General features: G+C 39.0%; 4 protein-coding genes across 4 annotated transcripts in view; 1 reads left to right on the top strand and 3 right to left on the bottom strand.

Moving 5' to 3' along the window:
- Window positions 1-63: 63 nt before the first annotated feature.
- On the bottom strand, window positions 64-2607 carry LOC106742252 (phosphoacetylglucosamine mutase). Its single transcript, XM_014615003.1, has 5 exons — window positions 2483-2607; window positions 2236-2306; window positions 1208-1785; window positions 361-1109; window positions 64-283 (listed from the first exon to the last, which is right to left on the bottom strand). The coding sequence occupies exons 1-5, from the start codon at window positions 2605-2607 to the stop codon at window positions 139-141; spliced, it is 1668 nt and encodes a 555-aa protein (XP_014470489.1). The 3' UTR covers window positions 64-138.
- A 396-nt stretch (window positions 2608-3003) lies between these two features.
- LOC106742251 (DNA (cytosine-5)-methyltransferase PliMCI-like) lies at window positions 3004-10620 on the bottom strand. The gene is made up of 16 exons (XM_014615002.1): window positions 10242-10620; window positions 8689-9285; window positions 8156-8519; window positions 7743-8072; window positions 7506-7658; window positions 6927-7380; window positions 6621-6814; window positions 6103-6526; window positions 5654-5974; window positions 5412-5563; window positions 4979-5313; window positions 4779-4890; window positions 4498-4647; window positions 4215-4387; window positions 3779-4019; window positions 3004-3699 (listed from the first exon to the last, which is right to left on the bottom strand). Exons 2-16 carry the CDS (start codon window positions 9279-9281, stop codon window positions 3343-3345), a joined length of 4353 nt encoding a protein of 1450 aa, XP_014470488.1. The 5' UTR covers window positions 9282-9285; window positions 10242-10620; the 3' UTR covers window positions 3004-3342.
- A 535-nt stretch (window positions 10621-11155) lies between these two features.
- LOC106742240 (leucine-rich repeat protein 1) lies at window positions 11156-13612 on the top strand. The gene is made up of 4 exons (XM_014614984.1): window positions 11156-11785; window positions 11991-12536; window positions 12645-12943; window positions 13040-13612. The coding sequence occupies exons 1-4, from the start codon at window positions 11627-11629 to the stop codon at window positions 13257-13259; spliced, it is 1224 nt and encodes a 407-aa protein (XP_014470470.1). The 5' UTR covers window positions 11156-11626; the 3' UTR covers window positions 13260-13612.
- Window positions 13613-13685: 73 nt separating this feature from the next.
- Window positions 13686-14586, bottom strand: part of LOC106742231 — a 2216-nt gene continuing 1315 nt past the window's right edge. The window contains exon 3 of the mRNA XM_014614976.1: window positions 13686-14586. Coding sequence (XP_014470462.1) covers window positions 14396-14586 — 191 coding nt within the window. The 3' untranslated portion in view covers window positions 13686-14395.

Genomic DNA, 14586 nt, shown 5'->3' with positions numbered 1-14586 from the left:
ACCTCTTAGTTAGTAACCAATTATTGAGCATATGTTAACATCAACAACGTAAATCTATAGGAATCCATTCGTTCAGTATTCACGCGTAAAACCAAAACTGTACATTCAGTTCGTTTCGCAATCGCGACGTTTATCTTATCAAAGCTTATCCAAACTGGCTCTCTCTCCGCAACCGCCTGCGTAATCGTGCACGAGTCCGGCCACTTCTACGGCCAATTTGTTGACTTCCGACGCGTCCTCGCATTCCGCATAGACCCGCACCACATCCTCAGTCCCGGACGGCCTGGAAAGGAAGTCATGGATGAGTCTCTTGCGCACAAGGGATGCCTCTCGAGGCTTCATATCAGAAAACATTAATACCTAATGAAAGATCGTCCTTTCTCGTACTTCGACACGGTCTTGTCGATCTCCTCTTGCAGGCCAGCCGGCGTCACGCACCGTCTCTCAGCATCCATCGTCGTCACGACGTTCCTGTCGAGAACCTTGACCTTGAGCTGCCTATTCGGGAACTCGCTGTAAGTTCGTTCCCAGTCAGGGGTGTCCCAGTCTCTAGCGTGTAGTATAGTCTCGACCAACAGTATGTTGCTGAACGCGTCGCCGACCGCCTCGTTTATCATGTCGATCACAGCCCTCAGCTTCGTAACGGCCGCTCTCTGCGCCTCCGAGAGCGTCGCGTTCTCCGCGTGCTCGCGGATAGCTCGTTTGGCGCTGTCCTTGAAGAGCACGGTGCCGTGGCCGTTCGCCTCGAAGTAGACCCCGATGTCGAAGTTCTTCGCTTCCTTGTGCAGATGCTTTACGCCGGTCGGCACGCACTTCACCGGTAACTCCAACACCCGCGTGATGTAGTCGGTCACCGCGCCGTTGGAGTACGCGGTCTGCACCAGACCCAGGTGTAAAGGCAAGCCACTGTCTTCCAGCAGTTCTTTGACGTAGACCGCTATCAGCGTCGCTATTCGGTCCCCGTCCATCAGATGGAACTTCTTAGACTCGTCCAGGTAAAAGTACACCACTCGATCGGCGTCTCCGTCCACGCTGACGCATCTGACGGACGACTCGGACGGGAAGTTCAGAGGCATCGCTTGCTGCACCTTGACGTAGTCCGCGCCACACTAAACAGGAATGCATCATCGAACGGTTAGAGACGGCAAATTAGAGATATCAGACGGGCGAAGTATTTCTTAAGCTCATCAAGAAACGATGTATATACTTTGTGGTTCAACTGCTCGCTTCCATGATTGAACATGACGATTTCCAATGAGTCTCCCAAGTGTTTCTGAAATTCTCTCGCGGCTATAGCGCCGACACCGTTCGCAGCGTCCAGCTGTATCACCTTCGTGTAATACTGTTTGTTTCTTTCAGCGCCTCTCACGCTCTTGAACGTCGTTGCGAGCTTCGAGTAGTATCCCTGCAACGTAGGCTCGCCGTACACACCGTTGGTGTTCGTGCATAGCACGATGTAATGTAACTGTGGAGTTGTGACTAATTCCAGGTTTACAACAGCACCGTTCAATGCCTCGACGCCTTTCCTGGCGAGTTCCATCAACTTAGGACTGGTTTGGCGAGTGTCTCTACCTAATACCACTGTAGCTGATGCAGATAAATCAATGTTCTCGTTTGTACATATTTGCTTCAATTTCTCCTTCAAACTACTGTTTTCCGCATTAGCCAAATCAGTTGCAATTGCCTCCCAAGAGGCTTCCAGCATCTCACCAGCAGGATCAACGAGTTTAATACCATTATCAGGTTCCGGGTTGTGACTGGCAGTGATCATCAATCCTATAGCAGCTGTGAAAGACGTATTCTTTAAGAAAAACCCATGGTCTCAGCGAGAAGCTGTTAGATAAAAAAGTAAAGGCTTTAAGGCTCCTGATCCCTCGCTGCAACCATCCTTGGTTGATAAGGAAATATATGCCAGGAATTCTTGCGTTATACGTTCAAGTAAAAAGATATACTCGCAAAATGAGTACTCGGACAATCAATAGTTGCAAAATTAACTCGACATGGAATCTTCCTCTTTAATCTCTTTAATCATGATTTTGTTAATTTTATGACTATTTATTGTTAGAGTAAAAGAAGTGTTAGTACAAATGTGTTGAATCGATCACAAATTCGTTGTTTCGTTAGTATATCTATTTATTTGAAAGTATAATGCAAGAATTCTTGGCTTCTGACGTCATCAAGCAAAAACAGCTGCAGGGAGAGGCCAGGAATTTTGATATTATTTTATGCTCATACCTTTCTTTAACTTTGATCTCAACACTGCTAAAAGACCCATCTTGTACATGACATGATCCAGAAGATCCGCACTGAAATGATCAAGAGATATTTGGAGCATATGTGTGAAATTAATTATGTATATTGGCTGAAATAAAAGGAAAGCACATTTTTCGGCTTTCATGGCTTGGCCGAAAACAAGCAATGTTCCTGTCACTTTGTGCAGTGAAATCAACAAGTATTGATTGCCAAATTGACAGGTACTCACCTGGTTCTGAAACCAGCAGTTCCATACTCGACCTTACTTTTAGGATTCTCGAGACTTTTAAGGGTTTCGGATATGACATTGTGAAAATAATCCGATTCAGAATCAGACAACGATGACGAGCTCATGGTGTATTTATTTCAATATGCTACAAAATATGTCACACAACAATGCCTACCGCTCAACTATCAATCTTCCTTTTTCCCTCCACCATTTAATGTACACTCAGGAGTAAAATAGTAGAGACACTTTCTCTTCGGTGTTACGAAACGCGAACGTGTCCAATAGGAAAATGGGATTTCTAGTAATTTTCAAGAGATATGTTTTCCCATTGGACACAGAAACTTACCAGCGTCCCGAAACTTACAGCAAAAGTATATTCCCATCATCTTGTCTGTGAGTGTACACTTATCCAAGTGCACATCCGCTTATCTCTTATCACTAACGGGAAAGTGTCGCCTGTGATAAAACGATGCCTCTCTAAGGATCTGTGAACTTTCTCATAATTTCCAAAAACATCTTTCTCCCTTTATGCAAGCTACCACATCGGCCCGCATGTATTTGTTTGAATGTACAACATTCAACAAAAATAACCTATAGTCGTCTAGAGTTACAACGTACCATTTATAAATTTTAACATTTTTTACATGAAAAACTTTCGGTCGTTAAAGTTAACCGGGAATTAACAAGTTCTTACATTTTTCATCGATGCGTCGGATACATATGAAATTTATGTCTGAGCCACTTACATAATACTGAGTACTATCGTTATATATGATTTTCATGCATAATATAATAGATAGGTACAAACACAGGAAACCTCGTTACACGGTATCCACCAATAAACACGATCACCTTCTCATCTACGTAGATCTACTACTAGAGGCCGCGGTTTCGCGCTTGCCAGAGCTGGTGCTCGCTTCGTTGTCAGGTACGCTCTCCCTCAAATTTTCACAAACCTCTCCCTCTTCGACGGGAGTCTCAGTTTCCATCGCAGCTGCTTCAGGTTTCACCTGCAACGGCACCAGCGTCTCGTTACAGATGCACTTTCTGATCTCATACCCGATAGCAGCTCCCAGTGGCGGCGGCACCGCGTTGCCGACTTGTCGATGCTTGTCAAGAATCGTGCCGTAGAAACGAAATGAGTCCCGGAATCCTTGCGACCTCGCGCATTCCCTGACGCCCACCACTCGCGTTTGCACTGGGTGTAACACGCGGCCCTGAAAAGCAATGTCGGAGGCATTGTTTCGTCTTTCCTTCGCTACGGTATTCTCCACTACCTGTGGCGCTGCATCGTACCTGTTTGCCCATCGGTTCGGGATTCGTGATGGTTGTACTGAAAAATCCGTCCCATTCCAGTCTACCGTATAAGCCTGACCAGTGAGTGTGTCGGTTTCCAGTGTGTGGCAGGCACCACGGTATCAAAGTGTTGAATTGTTTGTCAGTGGAATCACATGGTCGTCCGGTGCTACAACTGCACACTCCACGAAGCGCGCCAGTCGAGCTTCTTCCAGCCCTCTTATCATCGTATAGGTATTCCCTAGAAAGAAGGAAAAAGATTCGCGCGATATAATGCGACTCCAATTTGTGTGTACACATATACAACGTATATATGCATGTATGTATGATGTATATATATACACACAATAACGTGTGTATATATATATATAACGGAATATATGAACGATCTTTAAATCACAAAAGAAGAGAACTCGGACTGAGACTTTAGATTTACAGTTTCTTAGTGACGGTGAGGTCGCTCAATTGCAAAACAATATTCGGCAAATCACGCCAATCGGAGCCGCTCGCGGTCGGAATATGAGCTATTCGCGCCTCTACAAGCGGTGCCATTTCTTTGCATATGTGGTCCCTCAGCATCGGCTGGTATTGTTTCATGGTACCTCTCATCTAACGAAAGAAATAAAGGAAGGAGGTATAAAGAAGTATTAGGTAAAAATTATCGGTCACTTTTCTTGGGAGAAAGAAGAAGCACCACGAGATTTCTTCGAGATCATTACCTTTCTCTGAAAATGAGACAGAGGTTCACTACCGTAAGGCATCTCCTCTTGGTTCCAGCCGTTTTTGATGGTCGGCAAATCGGACATAGCATCCTTCACGCTAATCGTTCTATACGGCGCGGATTGCACCCAGGAGCAGTTTGTTGAGTACTGAGATTGCAACGCAACGTGCCAAAGAATAGCGTATATGTAATATTATACATTGTGTGTATATATATATATATATAGTATTATAATTTATACTAGAAATCTAACAATCAGATTAATACGCGAACGAATACCTTTCTGTTATCCACTATTACGCTCAGCCGACAACATCTCTTAGTAAATACGTGTGTCGGTTCCGGGTAATTTGGAAGTTTCTCTCCGGGAGCGGCAGCTAGGATTATCAGTCTAAAACGTTCGTAAATTACTATTGATAAAAGGACATCTGATATATTCGTGGACGAGAAAAAGTTAAGGGAGAGAGAACGGAATGAACCTTCTTCTCGTTTGTGGCACGCCGTAATTGCCGGCTTGGAGGACACCGAATGTGCACTGATAACCCATTCGGACGAGACAACAGAGGGTCAATTTCAACACCATGCTCCTTTTGAAACTTGCGAAAGTTCGTACATTCTCCATCACGAAGAACTTCGGTCTGTAATAGTCGAGATAGGACAAGCACGAAACGACAAGGGAATTCTTGAATAATGAATATTGGCGGAAATTAAAGCGATTCATGCCGCTGAAACCTTGACACGGCGGCCCGCCGCACAGGAGCTCGACTTCCCCTTTCTGCGGATATCTTTGCCCACTCTCATCCATAAGTTCACCCTGAAGAGAGAGAAAGAGAGAGAAAAGTGTTTCAGAATATCGCTGCAATCGTATGTCACATTATACGTGTATATCTGTTAGATACAAGAGAAACCTGCCTGCATCACTCTTTGCAATAAGTTGTTGCAGTCCGTCGAGAATACCGTTGCGTTGGGATAATTCAAACGATATGCGTACGCCGCTGGTTCGTCTTTCTCGATGGCCCACAAGGTCTGAGCTACTCCAGCCTCATGCAATCCGGCGGATAACCCTATCGAAGAGAAGGACAATTTTAATTACAATAGTATTTAATAGCATTTTGCACTTGTGGATATGCTGCAAATGAAATGATTTTATTCACCTCCACAACCAGCAAAAATGTCCAGTGTTCTCAGTCTTCTCGTTATGGCAGGGTAATCTACTGGTTTATCGATAACCGGTTTACTTTCCGTCTCTTCTGTCTTCTTTTTCTGTTTACCTTTCCCTTTCCCTTTACCGGATTTGCCCATATTAACAACATTGTAGGGTGGCTCATCGAAAGTTTTCTCCTCGGCATTATAAGCCTCGGTGAAGTAAAACCTGTACGGGCCGCGCACGGTCCAATCTTCGACGGATTCGCTTAGATTCTCAGAATGCATCAGATAACATTTCCCAGCGACTTCGGTAAATCTCACGTTGAACACTGCAACGAGACCAACAGCTCAATCGCTATTTTAGATAGACGTAGGCGAACGTAGAACTTATGCTTTAAATAAGCGATTCTGGCGGTATGTATGTTATATACCATCTATTTTAATAATGACAACCTACCTTCATCGCTCCAATAGACCATGTTAATGTCCGCTTGCTCCATTAACGTTGAATCACGATGGGTATTCTCCGGCCTGTACATTCTGTTCACCCTGATATAGATGTCCGAAGGTGAGACCAGTACGTTATTCGTGGTGGCATATATCGCGTTTATATAGCCGATGTGGAAAGGTTCGGGCGTGAACAAATTCGAACCCTTGATCCGTAGGTGATCGGAAGATTTCCTGTAGAATTCCGGATACAAGTCCTCATTCACATTCTGCTTCTTCGGCAATTGAACCTCTTGGTGCTTCCACATGTATTTAAATTTAAAAGCGCTCGGCTGTAAAAATACCGCACTGCCGACTCTGTACTCTTCACCTTTGTACTTCACCATGCCATAGGTTACCTCCCTGCTGCTTTTCTCTTCTAATCGCTCGCAGACCTGGAGAGACGAGAAACGGATCTCTACGATCTTCCCGGATCTGTTGTAATTTATCATCAAGTCCTAGTTTATTTCAACATTATGCTTCACATACCCTCGGCCTGTTGTATTGCTCCAACGTACTCAGATGGGCGCAAGCCGGACAAAATCGATGACTGTTCTCTTTCCGCAAACATTCCGGATCCGGCAATGGATCCTCAAACCGGCCAGTTTCAAAGGTGTATCTCATCTTGTAAAAGAATGTCTTACCATCTATATCCTTTATCGCATCGTTTACATCCATATTACCTGCGTTTATAATGTTTTATTATAAAACTTCGTATAATTATTTGTACCAAGTATAAAAATTAAATGTTAAGAAACTTGAATCGACAGATTCGTTCGCTTAATTTCTCCTCACCTAACTCGGACCAATTCTCAGGCAATTTCTTATGGATTACGGTTGCCTTCGAGCTGACTGATTTAAATGGTACGTCCTCGCAATCATCGCTTAAAAACACCTCCATTGGGTCCGCGGTTTCACCGAGAATGGTATCGGTGCCTCTGCGAAACCAATTGGCGTGAAATTGCTTCACTCCATACTTATTCTCCCACATGTACATGACTTTAGCAATGTGTAAAGGAATCGCCGGATTTCTTGGTTCCACTAAGACGTAATCGTTTAATTCTATTCTTTCATTGCCAACCATAACTGATTTGTAATATGTCTTTTGTGCCTCGACTATTTTATCCTCCCCTATCCACACTATATCCTTCTTGAGTTCCTTGAAGTCCTTCTTCGGCTTCTTTTCCACATTTTCATCGTTTTCTAGAGCATCGTCCTCTTCATTCTCTAGATCGGAGTCGTCTGCTTCCTGAGTGTCAAAACGCGTCACTTAGATAAAAATAGACATTACACGACATTGACATTGACACATTTTATAAAGTAATAAGCGAGATCACGATATACAAGCAAATTATCATTCTAACTGAATTTTACCTGAATTGCCATGTTTGGACACCTTCGTCTGACACATGCTTGCTTGCTTCTACCACTACCACCGAATTTGATCATGTCTTTGCAAGATGCACAAGCTCCGCAGTCAGGTTGCTGACAGTTCTCGCAAATACCGCAACGTTGTCTTTTGGGACCCTGTTGATAAGAAAGCGCTTGATTTTCAGCTTGAATGTAATTACAGAGATAACGAAATACAGTTAATGATATACGAGTACGTACCATTGTTTTTTTATCATCATCATGTTTAGCAAGTTGATCAGTAAAAAAATTCTCAAACATATCGCTGACTAATTTCGTCGTAGTAGCCTTCGTCCAAGCAGGCTGTTTAACCTTCTGCGTACGAAGAGGCGCACGACGAACGACTGATCTCTTGCCCAACATCACACCACCGTATTTCGCGAGAGATCGCATACACGGAGTGGTGATGAGGAGAGTATCATCGATCTCGGCGGAATCATCAAACGACACCACTTGATCACAGATGAACTGCGCGTGACGCAATAGAGAATCTTCGGTAAATTTGATCAAATCCTTAGGAGGTACTGATGTCTGCAGCAATGTGAAAATAATCACACCGTTAACACATTGAGAGGGCATATTTTGAAATGATATAATACGAGATAAAAACTCACCTGTAGCTTATTCAATAAGTCTTCATAGCTCGGATTAATTTCGTCTAACAAAAATTCTATAACCAATTTGCTCATGTATATCTTCTCTCTGATGGCAGTCATAAACGGCGCGTAAGCTTCAGATGGCTCCATTAAAATATATTCCGCGAATGGAGTGTTAAAACCTATCAATGCTAATTCTCCGCCGTCAAATCCAGAAACATACCACTCATTGATTGGCCCCATATCTTTTGTCGGTATACCTCCATCGGGGAATGAATTCTCATCGTAAATGGCTTTCATGTATCCAGAAAAATATAACATCACATTCTTTTCTATGAGTCCTGTGTCAAAAGCACACAGATGTCCATTCTTATCGTAAACACTGAAAGCAGAATTACATGTACATATACATAAATGTGTGTGTGTGTGTGTGTGTGTATACTTATGCTAACTGTGTATAGCTTTAAAGTATCCAATCGCTTTACTACCATGAAAGATAATTTTGTGTCACATATTTCTAGGAAGTGAAATTATGTGTAAAAAGGACTCACCTAAAATAAGTTAATTTATTTTGTGGTCTCTCATCACTTTCATGTACAAAAGATTCATCTCCCGTAAATAAACAGAACTTAGAGTTTGTTAAAGCTACTTGCTCTTCTACCGCACCATTTGGATGTCCCTGATATAACTTTAAGTTTAAATCTATTTTTTGCTTGCAGTATTCGCATCGACTGATGATTACAGTGTCCACTGGTTTGTTAATTTCAGGTTTTGATTGCACCATTTCCTTGCAGTCCTCTACTTTTATTTTTTTCTCCAGCTGCTCCTCTACTTGATCTTGATCTTGATTCATTTGCGGATTACAATTTTCTTTATCACATCCTACCTTAACATCTATATCCGGCACATTGTTGTATTTTTCTTCATGTGGATCTGGTGATTTTGTATCATTGATTGTATCTTTATCAATGTTCAGTTTCTTCTTTTTCGACATATGTTTGGCAAATAGGTCCAAGACAGATGGAATTTGGTCAGTTTTTGTCGATCCATTTGATGCTGCAGCATGTTCTTCCACATCAGCAAGTTTCCTGCTGCGCGTTATCCTTTTGCTACAGCTTGATCCACTTGAAACGATAGGTGGCATGGTTCTAAAATCATAAACAAAATATTTATGTATTATTCTATACTTATATATATATATTATCCTTATATCTATATTACATGTGCACACAACACTATTCAAAGAAATTATTTAATAGTTTTATATGCACAAATGTTACAGAAGCAGCTCATGAATCACTGGGTACTGTATCCAACATCTGAAGTCTGTCCTTTTTCGAAGAATTTCCTATGCTGATGTACATCCGGTCACAAGACAGCACTTATTCTTTTTTTTGTTTCGGAATATATTAGAAATATAATGAAAGAAGCCTATGATTTAAGAGCGTAGGATATGCAGTAGATAGTCAGACAGTAGATACGTATATGCCAAAATTACATATACACATATAATTTTATATAACTTTTTTTATATACAATAGTACCATAAGTTAGAGTAAAACAAATATTGTTGGTTTCATTTTAACTTATTGTTCTAGTATAGATCCGAAAAGTTCTTTGAACAGACTTCAGATGTTTCTGGCAATGATATGCTTGTTTATTCATTGACACCTTCGTCATGGAAACCAATCAATCCTTGTAAACCTTCTATTGGCATAGGAGACAGGCCTTATAGTAGTCCATAACCATAATTGAGAAGAAGAAGAAGGTATGCTTGTTTCATGAGCTGTTTTTGTAACATTATGTAAAACTATCAATTTCTTTGGAAGGTATGTTGTGTGAGATCTCGAGGTGACCTCAGACCCTTAATCCGTCTGATCATAGAGAATATTGCCAGCTGCAATTACTCCCCACAAGCATGCATGACACCTGGACACCTGTGCGAACTCATTCATTTCGCCGTAACATTGATGCGCTCGGCGTCGAGAGAAAAGAAACGCAAGACAAAGGCATCTTGAGAATGTCTTAAAGATGTCTCGATTTTGGATATTATGATGTCTATGGACTGACAATCGCAAGTGATGCTGTGAATTGAAGTACTCACCTGGTGAACGATTTTACCGATGAAACGTTGCGCTGTGTGGATTTACACGCAGATTGATCGATCCAAAGCAGAATATCATTGAATGTGGCACAGTCACTCGTTGGAATGTACGTGTGTGCTTGACGATCAGATGATCGATGATCACCAGCAGGTATAACGAGACGTGATCTTCCCGATGTAACGGAATTGACGTGCCCGACAATGATCACAGTTCACGCCGGGCGATTCACCACCTCCCGCAAAAAAGTGTGTGCGTCCATTTGCGATTACTCACGACGGTACAATCTCTCCCGCACGTCAATGTGCCGTGACATTCCCGCCCGATTTGCCTTTTTCCCGCCTCGTAATGGCTCTTACGTACGTTCGACACGAGCATATATAAATATGTACCCGGGGATCGTTCTTTTTGGCTACACCGGAGGATTTCATTGTCGCGATTCAAGCCTGTTCTACAATATGTCGTATGTCGTTGTCCAATGAGATGATTTATTTTTCGAAAGTGAATTCTCCTCATTGGACCATCGACTGCGTTCTCACATCCGACAACAACATACGACGTATTGTAGAACAGGCTTCAACGATATGTCAGACGGGAATTCGTACTTTTAAATAATACGACTCAACGGCGCCAATTGTGTAATTTTACAAATTTAAAAATCGTATCAGATGGGTGGATACCGATTGACACGTTACAATTGGATACGTTCGATTGGACACGTTACGATTAGACACAAATCGATTAAATACCGTAAGATCGACACATTGCCCGATTGAACACCGCAATATAAACTGTGGCTTCTGCCTTCGGCTAAAAAGAACAAACCTCTTATTGAAACAGTTAGATCGTTTCGCACACTACTAGCTATATCTTAAGCCAGCGGCATACGATGCTTGTTTCGTGCTGGATTGTTTGCTGGTTGGAATGCTGCGTTCTGATTGGTGTATTTTCAAAAATGGATGACAATATACCAATAAAAACACAGTGTTTCTATCCAGCAAGCAATCCAGAACGAAAACAAGTATCATGTGCCGCTGGCTTTAGATTCAATCAAGAACATATACCAATCAGATTCATAAATTTTACTGTTATAAGGTTGCTTTCTCTTCTGGATGCAACTTTTTTTTCTATCTGTGATAAAACGTCTCAAAAACATCGTATTGTGATACTTTTTTATGTAAATTCGACGAAAGAACCATCGATTTGGTAGAAGAATAATTAACGAATGCAGTTTGTAGTAATTGTTCTGATCTCTGTTTTTTTAATCTTACAAGGGAATCTAGAATTTTGCTATAAATTTGTCGTAAAATTATCTTTGATTCGACATCCATTTCCATAATATCAATTTGAATTTGATCAGCAGCGATATAAATAAAAACAGTAAACAATGATGAGATTAAAATGTACTGTCAGGATATATGACAGGACATTGCTTTCGAAGCAAAGAACCTACCGTTCTGTATTGACAATCAGTAAGCAATCTGATAAAAACGAAGTATACCTTCTTTTACAAAATTTGAAAAATAAGGAAGGAATCAAGTATAAGGTAAAACGCAAGTATTTCTGATAATACTAGATTTATTATTTACACACTGTGAAATTTATATAAAATTGCTTCACAAATATTTTTTGATACTTTGTAGTAATGTCTGTATGTAGTATGTTTTCAAGTAAAATATTAAAATATTGTAGGAACATTTTTGAAAGAAAGAAATTTGTGAGACGATTATCTTCCTTTGCATTTTTTTCAGATTCACAACAACGTGGAAAAAATATTCACAAAGTTTATTGATGATGGCAAAGCCACAATAAGTTTGAAAGAACCTAGACATGATCTAATTATTGAGACTTTTTCAATTAATGAAGTTATTCAATTAAAAAGTTTCCTTCATATATTGAAACTCAGGTTGCGCAAGATTGGCGAATCGTCTTTCCCAATTATCTCGAATTTAAAGTTGAAAAACATGGATTTATCACGAGCTAATAAACTTGTGATTCAGAAGAAATCTGAGTATCCACTGTTACGTGGTTTCCCAAAAATAATAGAAGAACTTTCTATATTAGGATTAGGAAGAAGGTCTTTTGATCGACAAATTCTGAATTTGAAATATTTAAAAATTTTAAACTTGTCAAGTAATCAGATTCAACATTTACCTAAAGAAGTTGGCTGTTTGCCACATCTTCAAGAACTTATTATACCACATAATAAGTTAGGAAAATCTACATTTGAGTGGAAATGGATTAGTCAAGTTGAAATTAGAAGGAACTTACGCTTGTTAGATATCAGAAATAATGAAGTAAGTTAGGCCAATCACTGAGATATCACAAGAGCAGCACATGTTAATGAATTTTATTACTTCTAAAGAATATCTGTTATATAATTTATGTCTTATCATTATTTATAGATATCTGTATTGCCAGTACAAGTTGGAATATTGGATGTTCTAGTAAAATTACAAGTTTGCCAAAACTTATTGACCAAATTACCACAAAGCATTGGAAGGTTAAGAAATTTAAAATATTTGGAAGCAGCCAGAAACAATTTGTCGTGTCTACCAGGAAGCATGAGGCACCTGCGATTAGATTATTTGGATATTTCAGGCAATCCATTTAATTTTCAAAATTCTCATTTCGTTGTATATTATCACGTTAATGAAGTAGTAACTCTTGTTCAATATGCAGCTATAGCCTTACTAAAAGCCAGGTTTGTCCGCTTTCATTCTTTATTTTCAATGAACGTGTAATGTTTGATATACTTAATATATAATTTGAAATAATTTTGATATTTATTATCATCCAGGATAACGTATGATAATAGTACGATGCCACCTAACCTGGTGCAATTCCTGGATAATGCTACATTCTGCTGTGTATGTTCACAAGCCTGTTTTAATCGTTATGTACTAGACTACAAGGAAATGGAGTTAAGACGAGTAACTTGTCAAGTCAAGAGAACGGCAAATACAACCATTCTATATGAATGTTACTTTTGCTCAAAAACTTGTCAACGTTATTTTTAAATATTGGATGGACATTCTGTAACTGTTATTACACAATGCAACGTTTCATCGCGTGAAGAAAAAATTACCATCTGACACAAGTTATTTTGCATCCACAATGAATTGGGCTATAGTCACGTGTAAAATATTTTATATTCCTTACAGAACACATTAATTTATAATTTTTATATACGTGCCAACTCGTTTATATCTAATTATAATTTTTCATTACCGGCTACTTACGGTGATGTGTGACTGAATTAAATAATTAAAGTAATTATAAAGATAAACTGGTAACTGTTGTCTTTATCATATCTCATTGATAATTTGTAGAATTTAACATTTCTAAAAATTAAAATCTTAAAATAATTACTTAAAAGTTCAGATATAAAAAAATACAAAATTATAAAATATTTAATGTAATTAAAGATATTTAAAATGACATAATTCAAGTGACCATTTATTACAACTAAATTATAACAACTTATTTTCTATATTTAAATTTTACATGTTATTCTTTTATATGCATATATGAGAAACGAACAGACATACATAAGAAATATAATTTTTAAGAGAATTTCAATTCATCCTTATTTCTATTCTATTCTTAATTATTGTCTACAAACTCTATGATCTATATGTCTTTGTTTTCATTAGAGAACATATTTATATCCAAATAAAACATTGAGGATATTTCTTGCTGAGAATATTTTTGGCTCTCATTTCGAGACCCATTATTTTTTAATGTTCTGTAATGAATTCAATAAGAACATATATTTAAATGAAAATTACATAACAATATAAATCATTTCACAATATAAAACGTGAATGATCGTAAAAATGATCGCTTCATAATTTAATTTGAAAATAATTTGTATAAGTTATAGTAAGTAATTATATGCTGACGCTTAGAACATAGATTAATAATAAAAAAAAACTAAGCAACGCAAATATTTCATGAATCTAGAAATATTTTTATCATTAATCTCGAATTTCGTAATCTTGAGAGACTTGAAAACTTATTTAGTCTAACAAAATTTATCATAATTAAAACGAAATCAATATATATTTTCATATAAATATTTATGTATAAAAAATATATATGCTTGTGCTTTTATGTGATATTCATTATAACAAAATACGATCTCGTTTTTCAACTACATTGTACTTTTGTCTTTTTTCACAAACTTAAATGAATCATCGGTAGTTGTTCGAAGAAAATATTGTTGGGGCGCCTCTTTTATCTTCTTGCCGACACGTGGAACAGTAAAATCAATGTTTTTGAATCTTTTTACATTTACTCCCATTCGCAAAGGATGAATGTAAACTTCAGGATCTTCAGCATGAG

The sequence above is a fragment of the Dinoponera quadriceps genome, unplaced genomic scaffold, assembly GCF_001313825.1.
Source record: "Dinoponera quadriceps isolate SergipeBrazil2010 unplaced genomic scaffold, ASM131382v1 scaffold628, whole genome shotgun sequence".
Lineage (NCBI taxonomy): Eukaryota > Metazoa > Arthropoda > Insecta > Hymenoptera > Formicidae > Dinoponera > Dinoponera quadriceps.
This window is presented reverse-complemented; position numbering and strand designations above follow the sequence as displayed.

Excerpts from the sequence above, each read along its gene's own strand:
- LOC106742240 (XM_014614984.1), top strand. The coding sequence starts at position 11,627 with ATGATGAGATTAAAATGTACTGTCAGGATATATGACAGGACATTGCTT. Across the intron at positions 12,537-12,644 it reads TAGATATCAGAAATAATGAA|ATATCTGTATTGCCAGTACA; the intron begins GTAAGTTAGGCC and ends CATTATTTATAG. Across the intron at positions 12,944-13,039 it reads ATAGCCTTACTAAAAGCCAG|GATAACGTATGATAATAGTA; the intron begins GTTTGTCCGCTT and ends ATTATCATCCAG.
- LOC106742252 (XM_014615003.1), bottom strand. The coding sequence starts at position 2,607 with ATGAGCTCGTCATCGTTGTCTGATTCTGAATCGGATTATTTTCACAAT. Across the intron at positions 2,307-2,482 it reads ACTGCTGGTTTCAGAACCAG|TGCGGATCTTCTGGATCATG; the intron begins GTGAGTACCTGT and ends TGATCATTTCAG. Across the intron at positions 1,786-2,235 it reads GAGATCAAAGTTAAAGAAAG|CTGCTATAGGATTGATGATC; the intron begins GTATGAGCATAA and ends CGTCTTTCACAG.
- LOC106742251 (XM_014615002.1), bottom strand. The coding sequence starts at position 9,281 with ATGCCACCTATCGTTTCAAGTGGATCAAGCTGTAGCAAAAGGATAACG. Across the intron at positions 6,527-6,620 it reads AGCAATACAACAGGCCGAGG|GTCTGCGAGCGATTAGAAGA; the intron begins GTATGTGAAGCA and ends TCGTCTCTCCAG. Across the intron at positions 5,975-6,102 it reads GGTCTATTGGAGCGATGAAG|TGTTCAACGTGAGATTTACC; the intron begins GTAGGTTGTCAT and ends GTCTCGTTGCAG.